The 25,415-nt window shown below is 47.7% G+C and overlaps 1 protein-coding gene across 2 annotated transcripts in view; it reads left to right on the plus strand.

Moving 5' to 3' along the window:
• The window catches only part of SMOC1 (SPARC related modular calcium binding 1), a 158,696-nt gene that overhangs the window by 16,154 nt on the left and 117,127 nt on the right, over positions 1–25,415 (plus strand). Inside the window, exon 2 of one of the 2 annotated variants that reach the window (XM_080396519.1) lies at positions 187–25,031. In XM_080396519.1, the coding sequence (XP_080252645.1) occupies positions 24,927–25,031 (105 nt within the window). In that variant the 5' untranslated portion in view covers positions 187–24,926. Of the gene's footprint in view, positions 1–47; positions 25,032–25,415 lie in introns of those variants that run through there. The other variant, XM_080396517.1, reaches the window with a different exon arrangement.

The raw sequence follows: 25,415 nt of genomic DNA on the forward strand, positions 1-25,415 counted from the left end.
TTGGAACATAACCTACATGCCAATTTCCTCTGATCCTGTGGTTATTCTTTATTTTTAAAACTGCGTGCCTGGTTCTCAAAGGTGATATACTGCTTCCACGAAATGTCACTACACTTTTACCCCTAAAAGGAAGAACTCTTGATCATCTGCATCACATTTTAAAGCCTAAAACCTTCCTATATTTAGGGACACATCCCAGCAATTGGCAAGGCTGCTGCAAGCTGTTCCTAGGAGGTGGGAACAATCATCACCTGGAAGCCAGCCCATCTCAGATCCACTCTCCTCTCACGGCCCAGGACAGCCCGGTGATGGATAAGGCCATCTGGATGTTCTTTATGCTTTTGCACGAGCCTCGTGAACAGACTGCAAGGTCTCAGAAAGAAGATTGATTTTGCATCAGATCCAAGCCTCTGAGAGAGCCTGCAAGCGCTGAGCTACTGCCAGCCCACAGGGAATGAGTCTGGAGGGTACTGTTTGGGTAACAGCGGAACCCAAGAGGGTTTGTTTAGCTGTAGATGCAATATGAATTGTTCCTGCAGTTTATTTTTACGTTTAGAGGGTGAATGAGTTTGGAAGAGTTGGAAAGAATCAGAGAATTAGCAGAATGAATTCTTATTAAGGGTTATTTATACAAAATGAGAGAAATATATCTCCTGGTGCAACAGTGTGTGTCCAGGCTGATGAGAGTTGCTGCTTTTGCAGTAACGCCTACTGGGAAATATTTAAAAGAAGTTTTTTTCCCCCAGTAAGGAAGGGACCAAGATATTGAAAAGTTCTCCCACATGAAGGCACTAGAGAAAGACTGGTCTGTAGCAGGGAAACCTAGGCAACGGGTGCTGAGGGTCTGGCAGGAGAGGAATGTGGGGCCCCAGTCCCGGCCAGTCTGGTCCAGAGAGCTAAAGTGTACATGGCTGGTCTGCTCATGTCACCTACCCCACCAGTGCAATGGAGCCATAGTGTATGCACGTGCAGATACCTCGCCCTGTAGAAACAGGATAGGACCTGGCATAAAGGGACCCTGATTGGAGATATACAATTGAGAGCAAATCAACACTGAAAGGCTGTGAAAAGTAAATGCACAGGGATGATTTAGGATGCCTTTTAGCTTGTGGGAAGAAGAGGGCTATCCCAAGCATGTGGGAAACACAGAACAGCTAAAAAGCTTTGGCAGGGGAGAGCACAGGGGAAGACTTTATTCCCTGGTTTGGCTGTTACCTGGCACAGAGATGGGGAGCAGTTTCTCCAAGGGGCCAGTAACGCAACCAGCCATGTTTACAGCCTTCAGCTGCAGAGCAAGAGCACTGTAAGTCATGTCTGCACAAAGTCATCGAACTGTTACTAGATGCAGTGTTAGGATTGCACCTACTGAGGTGAAAACAGACCTGTGGATTCACCTCGGGCATGCAGCGCCCGATTAGGAGTGTGTCACCTTTCTCCATATTAGCGTGCTCTTAACCACGCTGGGGGGACATGATCCATAATCCTCAGCAATATAAATTAAGATCACTGCTCAAATTATACTGAAGTTGGGAAATTCCTACACCCTTCTGACTTCTCTTTCAGTAAGTGCTGTTTTTATCATTGCTCCCCAAAGCAGGAGATTATTCAAACCAGTTTCTCGCTGTTGACATTGGCACCAAACTGAGGTGTGAAATGGGTCAGAACAAACCCTGTGTCTGCCCTGGCCGAGGGTGGCAGGACTCTAAAGGGAACTGTGTTGTGTGTGAATCCTGCAGTGACGGTAGTGATGGCTGTGCCAGCATTAAATACCCTGGTTTTAGGGTTCCATGTGGACAGCCATCACTTATGTTTGACAGTGCACTTCTACTGTGTATGCTCAGGCACTTGAGACCTCCTGCAGACTGAAGGGCATTCTCTGGTCGTGGAGCTAGAGGTCTGGCAGCTGTATGGGTGGTGAAACCGTCCGGCGAGAGGCCTGGCGGTGCCACTGAAAGGCACAGTGGATGTACTGTGTGTGCGAGTGAGTGCTCACGCACACATGCATGTACAGCCAGTATTGGTCCCTCCTGTGATAAATGATTCTAAATGATCTATGTGAAATTTTGAATTTCTGCTTCTGTTTTACAGAACAGAACAAACTAGGGCAAAAAAATAGGAAAAAATTGTTTGCTGGAATTAAAATAGTCATGTTCATAAATGTCTCTGTGTTCTGTTTTGACATTTTTTGGATCAAAGTGAAGCATTTTGACGTTTCTGAGGTAGGAATGTTTTGTTTCAATTTGTTGAACTGACATGAAATGTTTCGTTTCAAGTCTGCTTAACATTAAAGTAGGCAGCGCCTTTCCTTGGGTTTGGGTCCCATTCTCTCCTCTGGGCTGTGCTCCCTGGGAGCTCTGCCCAGCTCCCATAAAGCTTGGGCAAGGTCCACGTTGTTCTCAGCAAATGCAGCTGAGCCGCAAGCCCCACACACAGGAAAGAAGAGAGGCCTTTTGGGGAAAGTTTGTTTCAATGCCGAACAAGACTAAAATGAAAAATTTGGGGGCAGCTGAAGCAAAGCACTCCGTTCCGGTTCACCTCCAACAAAACATTTCTTGTCAGCAGCATCCCTGTCTTCCCATAGGCACTTTTTGTGTTGCAGAAGCTGTTTTCTGATCAAAAGAAGATCTCCCAGTGAGTGCCTGCATGGGTATTGATGCGATCTATACCAACAAGCTCCCCAAGGGCTGCAGACTGGTCCCCTGGACTTAGTAGTGAAGCTGTCCTTCAATGTTGGTCAAGCAAATTTCCCAAAAAGCTGAAGACCCCTGCTCGCCTCCTTGGGGGCTGGCTGCAGCCAGGGCAGCCTCTCGCTCGACTGTCCCCAAGGGGGCCGAGCGGGCTGCAGTAAGAACAGGAGCTTCTCCTAGGACGTTGGCAGACTCTGCTCTTTTCTGGAAGTGGCTGTATGGTCTTCCTGGGATTTCTGATGAATTTTACCTAAAAGTCGATCCAAAAGTTGCTTTGGTTCATTTCCAACAGCTCTCAACAGGACCAGGCAGGTCCTACTACTTACTGTGGGGGATAACTGAACCCCTCACCCTCCCCCTTTCCTGGGCAACAGCTTCAAAAGATCTCTGATTTTGCTCACCAATCAAGCAATCTCATTTGCAAAACAACTGCAAGGGCCCTGCAAAAGCAGAAGGAGAGCTCCTTTGTTAAATAGTCCCTTTTGGTGACACAAAGGAACCATAAAGGTGATGGAGCTGCAGCCTGGACAGCCACATTTCCTGGACTGTGCAGGCTGGCCTCTGCCCCTCACCCCCTCCCCCGCTGTAATTTCAGACCCCGAGCCTAAGGATTATGCAGGGCTTGAGCCCAAGGAGAACAAGGTGCATTGCAACTATTCTTAGCTCCAAAAATTATTCCTGGCTTTGCTTTGAAATCTGAACCAGGGTTAATTTCTCTCCCCCTTCCCCCAGTCTGTTTCCTCTCCTCTTTCATGTACCTATTTGCATAGACTGTCATCATAAGAATCTCCATTAAAATTGAAAGCCTCCTTCCTGCATGTCACCTCTCGCAGCCCCCTTCCGCTTGCCCTGCGTGACTTTTGGAGGGCTGGAGAGCAAAGGTCCCGAGCTAGCATCGCCTCCCTGAGCCCTGCATTCCCCCTGCCATCAGTCCTGCTCCTCCGTTGCTATAGGAACGTCTATCAACTTGGGAGTGCCGGAGAAAAAGAACAGAGAATTATCTTAATTATTTAATGATTGATTAATATATGTTTATAGAGCACTTAAAAACTGTGCATCCTTTTGTAAATTGTTTATTAACTAGGCAAGTGGTATGATTTGCTGAACATCCTCCACTTTCATTGGTTTCAGTGGGAGGAAAGAGTGGTAGGCAGCTTGCAGATTCTGTGGTAATTATATTCCTAGCAGTACCAGTAGTTCTGCTTCAGGAAAATAATTTAAATATGACTTTTCACTTCAAGTTTTTGTAGGCAGGGCTGCTCCCAACACCTGCCACTGAGATTGCTCAAACACCTCCATTATAAACACCTGTTTTCAGCTGTTCTTTGGCAGATTTTCCCCACCTGGGAAGAAGGGTCAGGCTTGCTTCTCCTTGAGGCTAGATAAAGAAAGGAGGCCTGGGAGAGTGCTTGCAGCTGGTAATGCAGCATGGCTGGCTGGTATGGGGAGGCTTTTGGCTCAGCTGCTCATCTCCTGCTGAGTGATAGTGGTTTTTTGTCAGGGGGTCATGGAGGCTGTTGCTAAAATTTGTGTGCTCTGTGCCTGTAGTACCAGTTGGAAGGGCTGCACGAGCAGCCTGTGTTGGCTGTGTGAGGAAGTATGGAAGCAGGAGCATGGTTCTGGTGTTGTGCCTGCTGTCTTGCCCCCACATCCAGTTGAGGATGCCAGCTAGACCTGTGTTTGTTGCCCGTGCTGGCTGTGAATCCTGGTCTCTGCCCAGCCTGACCCACGGGACCTGCTGACCCTGGACTGCCTCTGCTCCCTCCAGCCTCTAGGATCTTCTTCAGGTGCTGTGAACTGTGAGGGCACAGAATCACCCAGTGCTTGTGCCGTGCCCTTTCCTGATGCCTGGCCTCCCTCTGGCTTCCTTCTGCTGATAAGCTGCAGCTATCCCAAAGTGGGGCGCAGGTAAATGCAGACTGACCACCTGAAGAGCTCCACTTCCAGTAAGCGTAAGAGAGTCTGGGACATGCAACACACTGCCCTGCGTGCTTGAGAAACGAACCTTGCAGTCTGAACGGCTTTGGTGTGTGCTGTCGCGTGCATTGGAGATCCATAGGGCTGGTATGACCTTGGTGTCAAGCCTGACTGTCATTGTAGGTGCAGGGGGTGAGATGGGCTGATGCAATAGGACGCAGGCAGCTGCTGAAAGCTCGTGCTCCCTGTCTGACTCGGGCAGGCTTCTTGCCTGAGTTTAGACCTGTAGAACCATGGCTGCTGTGATGAAGGATGATTGGGAGGGAAATAACTATAGCTGGTGCTCTTGGAGGGCCTGCTTTCCCCAGGTACTGCTCTTTGTGAAGCACTAAAGACCTGTGATGCCACGGATGAGCGTCAATTGGGTGTGTGATGTGCACGGCTCCCTAGTTTGTAAGTGGAAGCACATAATGAATAAGATGACTTGCAAAACAGGACAGATTAGCCCTGGAGTCTCCTTTGTGTTAAGAAGGTATTAAAACCTTACTCATGTTAAGGACTTTCAGGTTCTCGGTCCCTGTGAATCTATCTGCTGTAGAGCAGTCATTCTGTAAGGATGCCTACACGTGTGGCAGCCACCTTCCTGGTTTATTTATGGGTTTTAATCACGGATTGCTGCACAAAAGTCTATACTCCAGCTGAAGAAAGCAGTAGCAGGATTGGGTTGTTATTCTGTAGTAGTTCAGCACTAGAGGGGGATGTAGCACGTGCTTTCCAGCACATTTCATGTGTGCATGTAACCATATTTTACAGCAGTATTTATGAGGAGGCTGTTTTCTTAATTGCCGACATGAAGATTTTTCTCTTGCAGGGGCAATTTTCTTGCACAGGATAAAAATCAGAGAGGCTGCTATTCTCCTAGTCTTAAAAGACTGTGCTTGTAGCCAATGAATTTTGTATGTTTAATGTGTGTCTTGCATATTGGGGCCTCAGAACTTAAGGCAATTCTCAGGTCTTTTTTGTTAGGGTTTTTTTTGGTGTTTTTTTTTTTTCTTTTTTCCCCATCTGACATGAGCAAACAGCAAATAAAGGCTGCTCTTTAGCTTGGCTGTAGCTCCAGTCCAGGGTGCTGGCTGGAGGGGTCTGAGCTCTGCCCTTCTTGCCATGGGGACACTGTGTGCTGTGCTGCGGGGCTGCAGCCCCATTGTGGTAGTTAGTGCTGCAAGCAGCTGAATGAAGGCATAAAGCCAAATCCACCCAACTCCACTTGCTCGGCGAGCTACACATTTCTGTTCTTAGCAGAAATGTCTCTGACTTCTCAGACATCCTAGTAATAAAACCCCGTTTTCTACTTCACACAGGGGCAAAACACATTGCAAAAAATGCTGCTGCCTTGTGGAGGTTTTGCAAAAGCTGGTTAAATTCCTGTCCTTTGCTCTTGTTTTCCTCCTCCTTTCCAGTGAGCAGTTCTCATTCCATGTTTTACTCCACAGCTTAGGAGTGTGCCAGTGTGGGGAGGTGACCTGCTAGCCCGCTGGCCCAGGGAATTTCTCCTGGTGCATTTGGGTATGGTATCTTGGGATGCAAGCAGTCTGGCTGGCGTATGCCACGTATATGCACAAACACAGCTGTAGCAGAAGGTGAGAATGCCACTTGCTGATGAAAACCCAGATTCAGGCCAGCAAGTACAGACTCTCACAGATATGAATTTTGCTGGTTTGCTCTGTCTATGGGAGACCTTTGTGTGCAACTCTGTGCCCTCCTCTCCTCATACCCTGGACATGGCATGGGGCTGTGGGTCCCACCTTGCACTGAGGGCAACATTGGCTAGCCAGAAAAGATGTTCCCATTCACATTTCCACATAGAAACTTTTCTTCCCCTACTTTTAGTGCCTGTAATTACCTCTTTACTCCAGTGCCAGCAACCTTCCATCAGGCATAGTTATTAACGGAGAGAAAAGAGGAGGGGAGGGAGGGAGAGAGCGAGCGAGCCACAAAACTTAATTTAATCGCAGCACCCCATGCTCAATTTAACAGACACAACAGCTCAGAATGGGGTCCCTGTGCAACGGGAGGGCAGGCAGTGGAGCGTCCCTGGAAAGAATTAATTGTGGATGACAATGTGTAAACAGTGCAGATGAATAGGGCACGCAGGTGTGAGGCACCGGGGCCATCCCGGGGACTTTTTCACACGAATTTCAGCTCCTTCACTGCTGACCTGCTCCCAAAAACGTGATTAGTGTCGGCGTTGGGAAACCATTCAGGGTGTCAGGATTTGGCACATATTAACTAGCCCTAGGGGAGAGGGGAGGGAGCGCATGGGGGCTATGAAAGGAGGAAGTCTGGCGGACAAGGGGATCGTTAAAGGGCCAGAAAATCCTCATTGCTCTGAGGTGCCCTTGCTGCTTGGAGGAAAATGGAAGGGAGCCGAAGCAGAATAGAACTCTGAGGCATCCTAGCTTTAACCGAGCTGTGTGGAAAACAAGGCATTGCATCGTGGAGTATTTTTCTCTGGGTGTCCATCATATATATTGATGTTATTTACATTACTTACTTTTTCTTGGCTGTGGCTTTCATGGTTCTAGACAGTTCAGCTCAAGAGATAAACAGTCAAAACAAGCAGGAAAATTAATGACACAGCAGCACCAAGAACAGGAAATATCTCCTGGGTAGCATATGGATGTTATTCCAAATTCCCCTTCATCAATACACACTCTATATGTAAGGTGATACAGACAAGGGGGTGCATAACAAGCCCAACTTACTAAGCACCAGGCTAGACACTCTTAAATTATGTTCCCTGTGTCAGCCTGGCCCTCTGCACCCAAATGGAGGATTTAAGTGCAGAGAGCAGATGAGGTTACTGATGTTTTTTTCTCCGCTCAGGAGAACGATGCGAGGGGAAGGGCAGAACTTGATGAGGACTACTGTGAATACCAGTGTCTCTACTGGACTCCATTAGGTGCTTTCTTCCTTGCTGGGAAGCCTTTCCCTGCCTGCCTCGTGGCTTGGGCAACATGGCAGCAGTGTCATGCAGATGCCTGCTGAGACTCCCAGCTTTGTACTCCCCAGACCACTGCAACCCAAAGGGTTGGGCATTGTGTAATGTAACAATAATAGAAGTTGTTCTAACTGCAATCACACCTGTGGATGTGGAGGTGAGGCTGGGTTCTTGCTGGCCTGGTGAAGAAAAAGGGTGTTGCCATCAGTACTGGTTTGGCAGTGCGGACGGTGTTGTGGGAGGCAGGGTGGACTGGTCCCTTGCTAGGCACTTTTGTCTTGGAGCGACGAAGTAGGTGGTGAGGAGGGGGCATGAAATATCAGCACAGAAACCATAAAGGCCAGTATACCCAGTAGAAACCTCACCTTAAATTCAAATTAGTTTAATTTGAACTTAGTTATTTGCTGTTGGAAAATGAGCTGTTTATTCTGCTTAGTAACCTACACATACGAATAGTTCAGCACCCTTTTGAGAAAAGTCTGGTGGTGGCTATTGCTGCCTTCAGGGGCTGTTGTGGGGCTGAGGTCTCACAGGGAGTTACTGTGCTCTGGCAGTGGAAGTTTTGCCTTTGGATCTGATTGTGGCAATTGTAGATGATTTCTCTGGTAAATCACAGCAATGGCTATGTGGGAAAGGTACTCCGCAAGTACTAATGTGATCTGGCAATGCTTGTATGCTCGGCTAAATTGTTGGCAGAAGAGCAAAACTTGTTTGATATTAAGTCCAGTGATACCCAGATGCATATGAAGCAAGGAATAATGACACAGGCTTTATCCAGTGTATATCTGGGGCAGTCTATTCCTGCAGCTCTTGAGATGGGACCCTTCCTGCGTAAAAAAACTTCCCAAAAGCTGGATACACGGCTGAAGCCATTCATCTTGATTCTCTCTGGGATTCTAAAGGGTGTAGCACCCAATTTACCTACATGCCCTCAGCAGGGACAAACAGTTGTTGCACTGCAACCTGCTTGACTGTTGTTTCCAGAATTGATGATCAGTGATACTATTATTTCTTTTGCCGCTCTGCCCCTTTTCAGTTCTTCCTGCCTTCCCCCACCAGGATATCTGTCCTTTTGGAGTGCAGCTACCCTTGGGAAAGCTGATGCTGAAAGGACTTTCTTCCTATGAACTGTAAATGGTAATGCTTTTAAAAACCATCACAAAAAAAGTTAATTCTGCAATGACTGTTCATGCCAAGGTGAATGTGATGTTTTCCAGAAGAGTGAGTTAGCCTCGTTACCCCTGACAAACTCCAAGACACTCACTTTCTGCAGTTTTGGGGGAAGTGTGTTGCATTTGCTGCAATATGGCTGTTTTCCAGCATCCTGCATTCCATGCAGTGGTGCCTGTGTTTGGCCGACTGCTGCACATGCTTTTAAAGCCCTTTTTTTTTTTGTTTGGGTTTTTGTTTATTTTCTGTTGGTTTTGTTTTCCCCATCGTTTACATGGAGTCACTTTTTTGAGAGACATTTGCTCATCTTTCCAATTTTGCTTTTCATTGAGGAAGAGCAATTGCTAGAAATCTCACCAGTTGGACAGCTGGTAATTTACCCACTGGAAGGGGGAGAGCTGCAAGAGGCGAGAAGATCAGCTCCCTAGACACTTGACTCAGGGGCTATAGCAGGCGATGAAGGACTCTCTCCAGGCAGGCTCTGTGTATCCTACAGTGTGAGCTAACTGGACCTTAACTGATACACCAACAAAGACTGGTTTCTCAGAAAGGCTTTAATACTTCATCAGCTAGAGGACCCAACAAATGTTCTTCATTTGTACTTACAGTTGGATCACTGGATCTTCACTTGTACTATATTTAAGGTTCTACCATTTATCCATGCCCCTGCCATAACTCCCCGTGGGAAGCTTTCCTTGGGACCACCCAATCACGACAGTGCTAAAGCCCTAAGGCACTCTGCTTCAGAGCTTCCTGGATAGCAGGACTGTGCTGGTTTGTTCCTGGACCTTGGTCCTAGCTGAGGGACCTGCTCTGCTGACATTTACCTGCTGAGGATTGAGCTAAAATGCTGATTTGTCATGACTTTCTATGTTTTTTTATGCAAGATCTTGCTTTACAGCCACTAGCTGCCATAGAACCAAGGAAGGCTATGTTGAGTTGCTTTAGTTCAAGAGTAAAGGAGATGGGGATAATGGAAGGTTGATAATTTGCAGGTAGTGAGAATGGGACAGCTGAAGAAAGTGAGGATGTGTCTTCCCAACCAGTTGTGTTAAGAGCATAGCTCTGGCTTGAATTTTTGCAGAGTCCTCACACCACTCTGAACTGATATTGCATATGAAATACACTCCTGTGGTGACAAGTTGTCCATTCTTGTAGGGTCTCCAGTGCAGATGTTCTCAGGCTTGCTGAGAAATCAGTACGAGGAGGGACTTTGGGAAGTTCAGAAGTCATACATGGATGTACCTCTTCTCCAGCCAGCTTGACTGATGTCTCCGGTACCTAGCGTGGGATTGGAGCCTGGTCAGAGTGGTGGTGAAGGGGCTGGGCTGCTGGGCACTGTGACCTTTGTGAAGGTGCTGATACAGTTGTGGTGCAGGTGGGAAGATCTGCTGCCCTCCCAGGTTGCAGAAACCCTTGCATACAAGCTTGTTGTGGCTGTGGATTGAGTGATGGATTGACCTACAAAAATCTGAACGTTTACATCAGAATTCCTGATGGTATTCCTACATTATTGTGCAGTTCATGTTGCTTGCTTCTCACTACTTTTTCCTGACATCAGCTGCCTTTTTTTTCCAAGCCTATCAGCTTGTTGACAGAGCCTAAACCCAGATGCCTCCTGAGCCATGTCTTCAGATCCATCCCACTGGTTAATGAGGGGAAGAGCTCTGCTCTGGAAGCAGATGTGACTGAAAATGAATTTGTCTGCCTGACATTTGTTTTATGTGAGAAGGAAGCTTGATATGACAAAAGGAGAAAACTACCCTTCCCCCAAACCAAGGCAACAATATTGAAAAACCTCCATAACAGTGGGGGAAAAAAAACCCTGGGGTGGCCAAAAGGGATGTTGCTTACAATTAAATAGAAAGGCAACTGAATAAGTATGGAATTCTTCATGGTGGTTCCCTTTGCCAGCTGTACTAAAGGTCCCTAGCTTTCTCTTGCTTTCTCACAAACATTTCTGCAGTGGCTATTGGTTATCATATCTGATGAATTTGATGATGTACTGAGTTTGGCTTTGCATATGTTTCTGTTCTGCAAGAGAGCATTCAGCAAAATACTTGGCTGCTTTCAGCCCCCTGCCAGTGTCTTGGCAACACTGGAGTTTTCCAAAGTGCTCTTAGATACAGAATCTGAGCAACTTATTTTCCTTGTAGTGAGGCTGCCTTCAGAAGAGGTTACAGCCGAGGGCAAGAAACAGGAGCTCTGGAGTGAGACAGAGCAGTCTGCCCTAGGATAGAAGAGCTGAGGCTTTGGGTGCTGAGGGCTCCTGGCTTCCCTACACAAGGTCTAAGCTAGGACAAAGTCTGGACCTGCCAGAGGAAGGAGACCTGGAGGAAAGGCAGTAAAGGGAAATTCACTGTTCAATATTTAGGCCAAGGAGAGATGTCTCACAGCCTAGTCTCCAGGGGGGTCGTTCATCACCATAGCTTAGCTGGTCTGCTTGCAAGTTGTGCTGGTCTGGCTGCAACACAGAAACGTGGTATGGCAAGAAACAATAGGGAGGAATTATGAAAAGCAAAGTCTCTGTCGGTTAATACGTGATTTGAGGGATGGTGAATGAAATGTTGCAGAGCTTAAAGTCAAAATGTGTTTCTTTTAAGTTGGAGATGGGTTGACTAATTCCGGTAAACTAAGACAATATCAAACTTTCAGCCGAAACTCAGATTAAGTAAAATCTAAGTAACTTGCTTTTTTCCTGACATGTTTTTGAAGTCTGTTTTTATAGCTTCAGCTGGAAGTGCTTGCAGAACTGCTAAGTATCATTTCAGAGACAGGCTCATTGCATATTTTGTATTTCCTAATCAGTGCCTGTACTAAGGCAGAGGAGAGGCAATATTGATTTCTCAGTGCAAATTGTTTTCCTGGAAGACACTTCTCTTGGGTGTAGACCATGAGTTTGAAGGTAGACAAGGCACCTTCTTTAGTCTCAAGACTTTGTCTGTATTAACTGAGAACCCCCAATCCCCTAAAACTTACCTGTTACACAGTGGTGTGCAACTGCTAATGCCATCCGACCTGGAACAGGCACCATTGTGGCGGTGCTGGGATGCTCAATCTGTCCACCCAGGTATTTACTTGCCAGCAAGTGAAAGCACCTGCCCTGCCCTGCCAGCCCATGTCCTCTGCCTGGGGTGGAAGCAGGTCTCACTCTGCTGCCGTGGCCAGAAACAGAGGGTCTGGTTTATTGTCTGTCTCCAGCTGCGGTGATCAAGCATAGGGCTGCTTGACAAATGCCCTCAGCCATGTGCATTGCATACCATACTGTCAATTTCTGTGTTTCTTGACCTCTCTTTTTGCCACTCCTGCATCTCACTTTCTCTTCCTCCATCGAGAGAAGACAACCTGCACCTAACTGCTTTTTCTTTATTAGCCCTAGTTTTGCCATATCCATACCTGAATCTGTTATTTCTAATACTGCTAGCCAGGTTATCTTGGCCTTACATGCTATTACGGGTGCGGTTACAAGGCACACTGGCCTGGCAAGGTCCTATTTCCCAGAACGTCTCCAGTGCTCCACTCCAGCTACCTGTGTGGTTTGAGTGTCGCTCGTGCACCTGAGGGATCCAGCCAGCCCTCACATCACTGTGTATAGCTGTTGCCAGCCTCTCACCATATTCCCTCTCACATCCAGCTCTCCATGAGCCACATCCACTCTCACATCTGTTAGCTTCCACACCCTCTCCAGGCAGCTCAATCTTGGGCCAGGGCCCAGCTGACAGCCTGGTGCCCACAGTGCTATCCCCATCCCCTTCCTCGAGGCCACAGCATTATTATTCATGTGCAAGTGATCTATAGGAAGGCTATTAATATATTTATTTGTCAGTGTAAATCTAGGCAGTTACTGAAAAGGCTTGCCTTTTTGAGGATATATGGTAAGAAATTGATGGCAGAGGTTGCTTCTGAGGCGTTGTACATTCAGCTTTCCAACTAATGCCAAAATCCATGGTTGCTTAATAACAAAGCAGACTCAAAGAAGGTGGTCGTGAAATGTTTGTGGATGTCCTTGCCTGTTCCTTGGCAAGTCTACGGTATCACCTCTAGTACCCCGAGGGTGGTGAAACGATTCAGCTTGGTTGTTTCTTTCACACCTTCAAGAACGTGTGAGGTGTCGTTTTGGATCTGCTAAGCAATGCTGGATGTCTGCCCAAACCAAAATGCTGGCTGTGGGAACAGTTGAAGTCCTTATGAGAGAGACTTGGGAGAGAGGAGGTGAAAGCAGCTGGTGGCATAAGGGGGAGGCCCTCATGAGACGCGCCCTGTGTCCCCTGGCACTCTGGTTTTGCATCTCTACTGAGCCCCAGTGGAACTGGTTCCTTCTGGCCAGGGGCATGTCTTCTCCACTCAGGGGTGCTAGGCAAGGTGAAGCCACCTGCAGCTGTGCTGCTCACTCCCAAGAGGGCCACGTTGCTGGCAGGGGAGGGAGCCGTGGCCGGTGTAAAGCTCTGCCCCGGGCTGCTGTGGTTCAGCAGCCGCTGCAGCTCTGCTCTCACCCTCCTGCCACCCGCCTGCTCAGCTCCAGCTCCCGCTGGCAACAGTGACCGCTGCCTGGCACTGCTCCGCTCCGTGTCCTGGAGGCTGGCTCACAGGCGGAAAGACCCTTTACCAGACTGGCTCTCATGGGTCTTGGGCATTAACACTGCAAAAAAAATGGTAACAAGGCAAAGAACTTGTTGCGAAGCCAGAGGTGTGACAAATGAGTAGGTAACCCACTCCTGAGGGGAAGGGGTCTAGTTCAGGCTACTGTTTTCTACCTTGAGCTCTAACTGAGGCTATCCCAGCTGTGAGTGCCCCTTGGATTTGTATCCATGCATAGGCTGCAGATGGATCACAACAGCATCACCGGTTAATCACCACGTTGCAGACCAATCCTCTGCTGGTTTAGGCCTACAGAATATGAGCTCTTTGGGCACAAATCATCTGTTTGTCCTCTGTCTGCATGGCAAGATCTTGGCTTGTGGTTATTTCCCTGATGTGTTGGGCTACTGTGTATCCTCAGTAAGAATAATAAAACTTATATCACCTACTTTAAAAAGGCTAGAGAAATGGGATTTTTTTTTTTTTTTGAGAGGCAGATTATAATTAGAGAGAGAGTGAGACACTGAAATATCTGAAAACACCTACTAACAGAAATACACAAACCCCTCTGTTTAACCACACCAAAGAGTCCCATTCTCTCCATATTTTGGGCACTTTAGCATATATGAAAGGTGAAGTATTTGGCTAGTTCCCAACTGAGATTACACACCCAGGACTTTACCCAGCTTCTCCACTCCAGTCGTGCACACACTTTTACCTGCTTTGCCAACACAGGCACTGGTGGGGCGTGCAGCCTTGGCTGGTGCTAACGCTTGGCCTCAAAAATGTGAGTGGTTAATTGCTGGTGGCCACACTCTGGGATGGCTGCAGAAAGTCTGGCTGAAAATGTTTTCTGAAGGATATATGAGGATCAGTCCTCTGACAGTATATACATGCATGCTATTCTCTTCTGCTCTACCAACTAGCTCAGCTTACTGAAGAATTAACTTTTTCTTTCATGTATGACATGGTGCCTGACAATGTATCTCCATCTTTGGGTCATGTTCAGGAGACATTACTATTGCAGGCAATTAAAGATAACATTTTACAGTGGGTCTGCTGGCTTACACAGGTATTCAGGGGCCAGACCAAGAGACCAGTGCCAGCATCTGACTCAGCTGGTGCTGCCAGACCTGAGACAGGCAAGGTACTCCCGCTATTGATGCCCTATCTGTATTTTGGAGGCCAAAAGGGACTTCTAGGTTCATTCAGCCATCAGAGGGTCACCCCACCATTAGTAAAAAGCAATGTGTTGCATATATAAGTGGGGAATAGCTGTCTCTTGCTGCGCATGGTGGAGGGCAGCAAGGAACCGCTGTGCCAAGGAGCTAGCACATGAACAAACTTTCTGTAGCCTGAAGGTGCAGAGAGGCCCGTGGTTCTAATATAATACCTGACCAAAAGCTTGTTTTAGCAAATGGGGAGTACTTGGGAAGCTTTGTTCCAGGCCTGAAGCAAAAAAAGCTTATGCTCTGGGGAGCCCAGAGGCAATGGAGGCTCTTCACAGGAGTGAGGCAGGTCCTGTGCTGCCAGTCAGTCCCTGCACCCACATGGCTCTTGTCACCATCGCCTACTTGCCCTTTCTACAGCAAGCACCTAAGTGGAAGGGAAGCCTCTCTGACTCTGCTGGAGTGGCATGGGAGTGTATTCCTCCTGCAGCCCAGGAGCCATGCCGCACACCTTCACAGACTGCGTGGGTCAGGAAAAGGCTGTGTAATGAGCACATTTCAGGAGACCTGCAAGTTCTGAGGAGAGCACAGAAATACCCCCAGGAGGTCTTATCTTTAAGTCAAATTGCACGTGCTATGAGGACTCTTGCTTTCTCAGAAGAGGTGGGAGCAGCCTTTGGCAGAGCTGTCATATGCATGGGGCCCTGGCATCCACCTGCAGTGCAGTTAAGGCAGGTCTGTATATTTAGGACACATCTCCACACACACAGGAACGGTGCTTGTATGCAAATATATATATATATATACACACACACACACACACATAATGTGGCTGTATTTCTTTGAACTGATCCAGTGTCCCACTGAAGTGAATGGGAGGTGGGTAAAGCCTACAAGCCTGCTCGTGGGAGTACCAGTTTGCATGAGCATGTCCTTGTTTTTGAAGCAGGCTACTGTTCTCAGTAGACTGCAGCCTTTTTCCCATCTCCTTTTGTACTTTTCAGTATGAAAACACTGCATATGCTTTGCCTGTCTGAAGTCTTTCCTTGTGATGCAAAAAACATATCTCTGTTGGTTCTCTATACAGCCTCAGCACCTGAGGAAGCAAATGGCAAGCAGTGAGGACTGATGGTGCTCAGCACTGCGCTGGTAAGTCTTCTGGATCAGTCCTGTAAGCTGTGGTCTCTTTTCCTGCTCTCCGCTTCATCCCCAGTGTGTATTACACTTGCCCCAGCTTTGCAGAGATAATTTGCACTCTCCTAGTTCATTAGCTGCTACCCCCTCCTGTCCGTGGGCAAAAAAAAGCCCTTACTGTTCAAAAGAACACATGCAGCAATCATTAATGCTGACCCTAATTGTGCCAATTCAAACCACTCAATAGCTCTAATTAAAACCTCTCTTGTGCAGGGCACTGAACAGTAACAAAACTGTCACCCCAAACAATCAAATCATGGAGCTAAGATTTTTTTTCCCCCTGTTGTGTTCAAATGTTGTTGCTGCTGTCGGAAGGGTCATCTGAAGGGATTAAGTATGGGCTTTTGTAGGCTGTAAAGGGTTGGGGGGTGGGAAATATCTAAACCCAACCAGTATCTTTTAGTCACAGTTTGAAATCAGAAGACCCCAACTCTTTTCCAGGTCTCCTTTCATCCACTTTACCCACCCCCATGCAGCAAGCAACACCTGCAAAGTAGACAGGCTCTTGGTTATGAGACACATGGACACCACAAGTCAAGTTAAACATCTGCAAAGGAGGGGGTGAGGGGGGAAACCCAGGCGTTCCTATCCCTACAACCTTGTTTCTCAGGGTCCCTGACTACACTTTCCTGTGCGCCATAAATAACTCTGCAATTAGATTAATTGGTTGCATATTTGTTGACACAGAGGTGGACGAGAGGAGGTTATGATGGGAAGATTTTTGCTTTCGGTGCAATTTTATACTACTTTTTTCAAATGTCCCTTAATCCCCACTCTCCCCTCCCCCCCTTATTTAGGATTCGCCTGTCTTCCAGAATAACTTTATAAGCTGGGGGGTGGGGGGGAACATTAAAATTCATTTGATGGTATCCATGCACACACATCTGTTCTGCTGTGTTTCTCTAGCAAAGCCTATCAATCAAAAGAAAAAGGTTGATATGTATCACAGTGGGATATTTAAAAAAGCTGGTTGCAGGCAATCGTGTGCTGGAAGGTTTATTTCTGCACCGAGTTTCTGGCAGGGGTCAGAAGAAGGAAGCATTATGCATGTATACCTATATTTTTTTGTACATTTACCATTTTTTAATAAGGTAGCGGACTTAAAAGAAGAGTAACGTTAAGGACCAAAATTCTAGTCTTGGTATCTTTTCCTCTGTTTAGTGTCAAACATATTCTGAGACCCAAATCTGGATCAAATGTAAGAGCCTGAAAAAGCTGCAAGCACTTTTGTATCTGTGGTTCTAGTTTAGATCATTACAGGCAGAAATGCTAGCTACCATACGTGGCTTTGTGTTCAAACCACCATCTCAGAGTATTTGGTATAGGGTACTTGACTGCGTCTTTCCTTCCAGTGTCTCCTTGGCTTGCTTGCTTTTGCTAGCAGTAATCAGAGTTGCAGGAAGAAAGTTCATGGCATGTTGTGTTTCATCTTCCCTCCTTTCATCTCTCCTGAGCTGCTGTCCCAGCTGAGGACTAGGGAGTAGGATGATACCCGTAGAGCCCTGGCAGTCTGCCTCTTCAAACACCCTGAGTGCTTTCTGTTAGAAACCACCTTCGTTGTTTCTTGTTCCGACTGCTGGGTTGTGCCGTGTGCCGTTACAACATTGCCTTGTCTCAGCAGTGAAGCAGTTTCATTTAGCGATGGGTAAAATAGCCCACATTTAGAGTACAGCTTGACTCAGCCTTTAAGTATTTAGCCTTGGTTAGCAACTAAGCACAAAATCTTGATGTATAAACACATAAACACACATTCTTTTGTGTATAGAAGCAACGGGACAAAACTTAAGACTTTTTTTAAAATGCTTTGAGGTGAACAGTGTCTTTTTGTACAAACTTGTAGCAAACTCAGCCATCTCAGCAGATATGTTCAGGATAAGGTTGATTTCCACCAATTTGCCTTGGACCCCGTGAATCCTAGCCTAGGGGTCAGCCAGCAGAAGCGCCCTACTCTTTTCTAAAAGTGGGGGTGCTGCACCATGATGTGTGACGGTGCTGACTTGCTCCTGTCTTTGTGTCACCACTGAGTGGTATCGCAACACTCTAGTTTTTGACAGCAATGTGCTTTTAAAATGGGATGAAGAGGAACAGGTGACACTATTATATGGCATTCAAACGAGTGCTTTTCAGAGCAAGGTCCCTTCAGCAGCACCGGAGAGAAGAAATCAGAGCTCTTTGACAGTTGTGCTGTCTGTTGGGGCTTGACACTTGCTCAAAAGGGGTAAATGAGGCACAGAGAGGTTTTTTGACTGGCTCCAGGTCCTTTTAGCAAGCCAACAACCAAGCTGAGAACAAACTCTGGGACCCCAGTATCACCTCTAGCCTTTGGAAAGCACCATCTCCTTTTCTGAGCTGCTTCTTGCCTGTCTTCATATGGGAAGCTCTGCATCTCTGTTGATCTGTGACCTGAGGGTAGGGGATTTCTGTAAAATATGCTCCGGTGTAGATTCCCATCGCTTTCTGTACAGATCTCCCACGGTCTCTGTCTGCCCTTCCGTCCTCATTTCTTGCCCCCATTTTCTAGGCAGCAATGCTGGAGCCTATCCTCTTGACTAAGCTGTTGCACTTTAATTTTCAACAGGCCCCTGTTGCTCTTGCACCTTGTGTGTGGTCTTTGAACGTTATGTGGCTCGGCAGCTGGGAATAGTGAGTGGGTGGGCAATTTAAAACAGAAAAGACTCTGTATCAGCACAGGGCTGAGGTTTGAACTCTGCTCAGCTTTGGATACGTGTAGCTGGTTCTCAGGGCTGTGATTTAAGTGCAGTTTTGCTGGTGTCAGTGTGAAGCCTGAATCAGTGCTAAGAAATTGTTAGTAAAGAAAAAACAAACTTTGCATGTCTGATAATGAATGTTACTCTTGACCCTGATGAAAAATTGGAGGATCAAGGCATCTTAGAATTTGTATCCTGCTGTTCTGTCACCATTTTGCCTCTCCAACTCGGAAGAAAATAACTGTCTAATATGATGCCAGAGGTTCTTTGCTAGAGTATGTTTCTGAGCTGCTTTCATGTCATTTAGGACACAATCCTGATTCTGAGTTTTCTGAGGATAAGGACTGCTGATGGGGGGAGGCAGATGAGGGGGGTGCCAACCTGTGACACAAAAGACTTCATTAATCTAAGCATCTCTCTGAGACAAGGTAAATGTGCTCAAGCAACAGAAAATGATCCCAATGTCATTACTTGTTGAGCTCACAGGGCCTGATCCTCAGCTGTTTCCTCCTCCTTTTTGCTGTTTTTGCTGGTGGAGGGTCACATGGAGGGGAGGTCAAGCAAGAGACCTTCTATGTGCCCTGGCATGATCCCCACCTCTGCCCCCCATTTTTTGCTTTTGATGGTGAGCTCACTCTGCGCTGGCAGAGAATGCTAATGTATGGGAGATTCACCACCTGCGCTCCCTTCCATTTGCAGTCCAGAGTACCCAGTCCTCAAAATTTCGGTATGGAGGTATTTCTTTCCTCACCCACTTTCCATCTATCCCACCCAGGTAGACAGGATGAGCAGAAAGAGTCCTTCCCTTGATAAGATTGATAAATGAGGTTGGAACAGAACTCCTCTCTTCTGGAGTCCATATGGAGTCCAACCCAACTTCAATCTCATAGCTGACTCAAAAAAAAAAAAAATTTGGCAAGTATCTAAGTACTTTTAAAGATTCTAAAGGTTAAAGATATGGTCGATTGGCATACTTTTTAGAGCCTGGAGTGATATTTTTTCTGGAGTGATTATATTTACTTCACAAAATTAAAAAAAGTGCACAATGAACCTTAGAAATCTGTTAGATTATTGTAACATTAATTTTATTTTTCAGTGCCACATAAATACCCATTGTTCACCCCTACTGCACTGGGCCTCATACTGATTCTTAATGCTATACCCTAGAATTTGCAAAACATAAGAGTAAAAAGGTCAAAAAGGATAATAGCCTTGTTTTCAGGGAGCTGGCAGATTACAGACTAACATCAGCCAGGTCATTGTAGAGGCTCCATCCTTAAAAATAGGTATGTGCTTCAGCACCATGAAAAAACATACTGAAGCTCAGATGAGCTTTACTACCTCTTTACTACATCCTGCACTTCTTCACTGCATTCCTTTTTTGGGTTTTGTTTTGTTTTCATAATAATACTAGTGAGTAGCCAACAGCCTCTTCCTGTGGTGGAATAACAAAAGGGCGTGAAGGTATGGCTGGGTAGCAGGATCAGGTGGATGGGCACTGGTGAGAGTTGAGGGTTTGGCAGTGATGGGGAACTAACCAGAACTACTAGCAACTATTTGGGAAATTAAAGTGGTGAAGCCAGGACCCATACAATTTAATATACTTTCTAGAGAAAAGGCCTGCACAGAATTTCTGTGTGAAGTATGACAAATGAAGTGGTGGACTGTAGATGGATTTAATGGAAAAAAACTTGCAATCCTGTCATATTTTAAAAAAGCTTTTTGTTCAAGTGAACATTCTGCAAAGAGCTTCCAGGATGAAAAGCCCAATAGGACACTTACTATTACTAACAGGGTGTCTGTTTCATGCAGGCACATATATATTCAGCTTTCATAAGAAGTTGAGACTCCTTTTTGTTGATATAATCCAGCAAGTACACCCCAAGACATGCTAATAGCCATGTGTCTCTACATCTTCACAAGTGTGAATATTTTGCCCACAGCAGCAACTGTGCTGACAGTGGAATGACACTGAAGAATTGCCATGTGCTGCGATATGAATCCTTTCAAACCCAATGACTTTTGATTTCCAGCCTCATAACCACTATGAGTCAAACTTACTCCTCCCCACTACCCCTCTATTCAAACCCATGTCTGGGAAACTAGGGAAATTATATTCTACCTCATTTAAGGGTGACTGCACAGACCCTCTCATCCTATGGCTGCTATTCCAACCTGTGTAGGGATGTGAGTGTGCTCAGTTGCGGCTTTTCAGTCTTTATTCTGGGCTGCCCTGAACTCACCTTTGGTTGGGGACTTGGGCGTGTCAGTGTAGAAAAGGCTCATCCACTGCTGCAGGTTCTCAGCAATTAAGGCTTGGCAGCAACGGCTAATTCTCTGATTAGAATTACCCAAGTGATTCAATAGGCACGATATTAAAAAAAAAAAGCTCTGAATTCTTCATCGTTACAACTTGAAAACAGAAAATCCCCCATATTCTTCTTTATTCCTTTTGTGACAAAGTGAACTAAACCTAGACCTGCTGCAGGAGCAATTGTAGCATCCACTGACTTAAAAAAGAACCACTGACACTGGTCCCTAAAAGCAATTAGTGCATATTTGGAGGCAGTAGATTATTCTTTATTGAAAGTGTGAGTAATAATTTCTGCTAAATGTGTGCAAGAGGGGATACGTTACCTGATGGAAACTATGGCAGGCAGATCCCATGACGGTTCTGGTGTGGGTGCCAATACTGTTCAGAAGAGGACAGTATCTTCTGAAACCTGTCTGAGGACAAGACAAGTAGATGAAGAGGCAAATAAAGCAAACAGTTTTCCCTGAATGGTTGTCAAGATCACCAATATATATATCCTGTGCCATGGGATTGCACCAGTGCACATGATATGTATGCACCATAGCAACAAGATAATAATCATCAACACTTACCAACAGGCACACATTGGGTAAGTCTTCAGAGATGCAAGTTGTAGGCTGTATCTGGTACAGACAACAAGACCTAATGGTACCAGTTTCAGTGCTGCCTCCAGCAGCATTGCATAGTTGAATTCATTACAGCTGGGCTTACACCTTCCTCGGAAGGATCTGAACATCAGACCCAGCATACGAATGCCTGGACATGAAGAACAACTTCTCTCCTAGTTCCGTGCCCCTCTCTCTTTGTAGTTTTCAGTTAAACACCCTGGGCAAGTTCTTTGCTGGTGAGACACCACTGACTGAAGTGGCATCGTGCCAACGTAGCGTTTGGCACTGCACCCTCAGTGTGATGGCAGGGATTTGCGAAAGAGCTCAAGTGAGAAGGTTAGGCACCCAATTCCTCTTGTGTTTGGACACTAGCTTCCTCTCGGCTCATCAGCATGCCTGCAATGCCACCGATGCCCAAGGAAGGCACTTCCTGCTTGCCAGCAACCTGGAGCGAAATATCAGACAATTTAGTGCCACAATACTTTCTGTTTCAGCAGTTTGTTTGATTTTCTAGATTCTTCTTTGAAGATTACACACCAGTAAAGTGCACCTATACCAGCTGGAGTAGCAGGCCCAGTACGCGGAAGGGTTAGGCATGCATTTTCAATAGTGAAGGTGAATCACCACTGGAACAAAGACATGCATTCTCTCTCTCGCTGGTGTCTTTAAACTGGAGCTGGATCTCTTCCATCCACCTGGAGAGTGCTTTGCTAAGGTTTATGGGCTCAGAACAGCTCAGTGAAATTTAATGGTTGGGATACATAGGCCAGGCTAAGGACTCTCTTCTGGTCTGGTTGTTACACCAAGGCAGTTATATATCTGCAAAGGAGATATATGTCCCTACAGAGAAACACCTGGCTGTGGGAATACTGGTCAAGGCTGGAAGTACATGCTGCAAGGTTGTGAATGGCTTTGACCATAAAGGAGTCAAAGGGCTCAGTTATTGGGAATTTCTGACCCTCTCTGGAACTTTTACTTGGTGTTAAGATGCTGCTGGTGTCAGGGACTTGTAGGCACTGGAAGGTAAGCTTCCAGTGTAGCTGGTACTCTCTGTCAGGCAATAGGAAAACAATCATTTTTTTCATGGTGGTAATGAGCATTTATATAGCAGAAAGATCCTGGTATTCATGGGTTTGTCAGTGGAAAATACACCAAAGACATTCATGTTTAAAATGCAAGTGATAAAGAACACATGAAGGCATCACACAAAATAGGTCAGATGCAAAAAAACTCCCTATGAAATTGGAGAGGGGAATGTAGGCAAGTGGGATATTGTTATCTGGACTGGAATTTTATCAGGACGTAACTATGAGTTGATGTGGTACTTCAGTGGTGGGATCACTGCCTCAGCAAAACTGTACTAGATTCTGCCTGTCTGTTCACAGATGTCAGGTGTGCACTGGTATAACTTGTCCAACCTCAACAGAGCTGATCCTGATGTACACAAGGACACATATTCAGGTTTCCCAGCTCTCCCTCTCCTCTTCCCCTCAAGGTCTCTCTGCTCATGTCATGTGGAATGGCAGAAGTTCAGGTGTGGATCAGAGAGACTTTGAAATGGAAAATCAGAGGATACCGCAGGCCACATTGAAGAAGATCTGGCAAAGCTTAGGGTGAGGATGGCAGAGTAGTGAGGGTTAGGACTAAGGTACCTTGGTAGGCTTGTATGGGGTGCCGGGTTTGGAGCTCCAGAGAGATCTGCAAGCCAAGAATAATGAATACTGGCAGAGCTCCGCATGAGTAACAAACGGCTTATCCTGTCTAGGCTAATGACAAAATGTTACGTACTGGCATTTTTTAAGTAAATACTTTTCTTTAAAAAAAAAAAAAAAGAAAAAAAAAAAGATTAAAGCAACCACTATAGCTAAACACCCTACTTTGCTCTGATAAGATGCCAGAATTATATGACTTCTGCTGTGTAACAAGGTTCTTTGTGTAGGCGTAGCAGCCCCTCCCCATACCTAGTGGATATACTCTAGGGAATTTTTATGCGAGTATTGCCTCTTGTAAGGTCACTGAGTAAAGAAAGTTAAAAATGTGTGAAGAAATTGCATGTCTTGTGTGTTTCCACAAGAGCACCGCCAAACTGTCCCATGAAAAGGTTATCACTATTATGTGCACAGTAATGACCTCCCACGGACATTATTTTGCAAACTGTCTAGTCTCTGCCGTGCCATGCTCTCCATCAAACTCATGCTAGTAATTTAAAAATGAAGGACTTTATGTAAACGCAAGTCAGCCTGGTTCACAAGATACCTCTGTCACTCAACCAGCAGGCAGAGAGAGGCTTGGCATTGCTCTCTGCCTCCAGTGCTCAGGGTCTACAGTTTACTGCCATTGCACTGTCACGGTATTGCTCCCTCTGGAGCTCCTCCACCAGACAGAGATGCCTGCAGAGACTGGGCTCTGCTGGTTGATGCATGTGCATTTTTCCCCTGCTCCTGCTCCACAGCTGCACCCACTTGCCTGTTGTGTGACACAACACTGCTTTCTACCCAAGCTTCCCATTATCAGCTGCCTGGTTATGCTTGGATGTGCTGGGACTCACATGCACCCTAGAAGAGCTTGCTGTCTCAAGAGATGTCAAACTTGACCTGGGGATGGTAGAACTTGTTGTCTTAAAAGATATCAAACTTGATCTTGGGTTGGCTTTCCAGGTGCAAGGTAAGCGTTAAGACCCCAAGCCCATCACCTCCACAACATCTCCAGGCCTTGCTGGACAGTGCAGGGCAATGGGCTGTGAGGCTGTGGTGGGGCTACCTTTGCATTTGGGAAAGCAGGGGAAGATCTTCACGGATGGGTAGCGTCTGTGGTGGTGGGTCAGCCATGCTTTAAGTCCTGGTATGGAGGTGACAAGAGGACCTACGCTCCTGGAGACACGGACTTGCTTCCACAGCGGTCTTGGCCCAAGCCCGCCAAACCAAAGGAAAACGGTACACAGACCGCGAGAGAATTCCCTGTGCCAAATTTACTTGCTCCTTGGCCCGACCCGACCGCGCGTCTCAGCTGCCACCGCCAGGGCCAGCGGCGGGGCTGGGGCCGAGGCTGCCCCGCCGGGGTTTGGGACGGTCGGCGGAGGCCGGCAGCCCCGCAGCGAGCGGCCTGGCGGCCGCGCACCCCGCAGCCGCTGAGGGCGCGGCGGCCGCTCCAGGGGCCACGGCACGGGAAAGGTGCCGGCCCCTCGCCCGGCCGCCGGCAGCACCGCGCCGCCCGGGGCCAACCTGCACCGCCCGCCTCGAGCCCCGGAGCGGCTGCGGGGCGGGGCGGAAGGCCCTGCCTCCCTGCTATTGGCTGCGACCCGCGGCGGCCACTCTGCGATAGGCGAGTTCCGCAGTCAGTGGCGCTCGGCCCCGCCCCGCCGCGGCTTTATAACGGGCATCCCCATGGCTGAGGCGGGTAACCTGCTGCGGCGGGAGGGGGCAGAGCCGGCCCGGGGCACCGCGCACCGCCCGCCGACGGACCCGCCGCCGCCGGGCTGAGGGGCGGCCGCCCGGGAGAGCCGCCTCCGGTGGCCGCAGAGCCCCGCCGTCCCGCCGCCGCCCCCCCCTTCCCCCCGCCGCCCCCCCCCCCCCGAGGGACGATGGTGCCGCGGGCCTGGCGCGGCGCGGGGGCTCGCCCGTTCCTGCTGGCGCTGCTGCTGGTGCATCTGCCTCAGGGTCGCGGCCACCGAGCCACGGGGCCCCGGGTAAGTGAGCCGCCGCCCCGGCGGCGGGGCCGCCCTTCCCCCGCCTGGCTCGCCGCGGCAGGTTGCCCTGTCCCCGGCCCGCCGCCCCCGCGCCCTGTCAGCGCCGCAGGTGAAGCCCCGGCGGGGGCCGCCGGGCAGCCCCTGCCCCCCCCGCCCCGCGGCGGGCACGCAGCGCCTCCGGGCCCGGCTCCCCGCGGGCGCGGACCCTCGCCGGGGCCTCCCCGCTCGTTAAAAGCCGGGTACCGGCTGAATGCGCCAAGTATATGCATCGGTATTAACTTGTTGGTATTTATTGCAGACAAAAAAGTGGGGCGGGGGGGGAGGTTGGCAGGCTGTAGTTTTATATTGCTCGTCTTGCATTTAATGTAGCTCCTGTTCCCAGCA

This window comes from Falco punctatus (assembly GCF_963210335.1).
Source record: "Falco punctatus genome assembly, chromosome: 7".
In the NCBI taxonomy this organism is placed as follows: Eukaryota; Metazoa; Chordata; class Aves; order Falconiformes; family Falconidae; genus Falco; species Falco punctatus.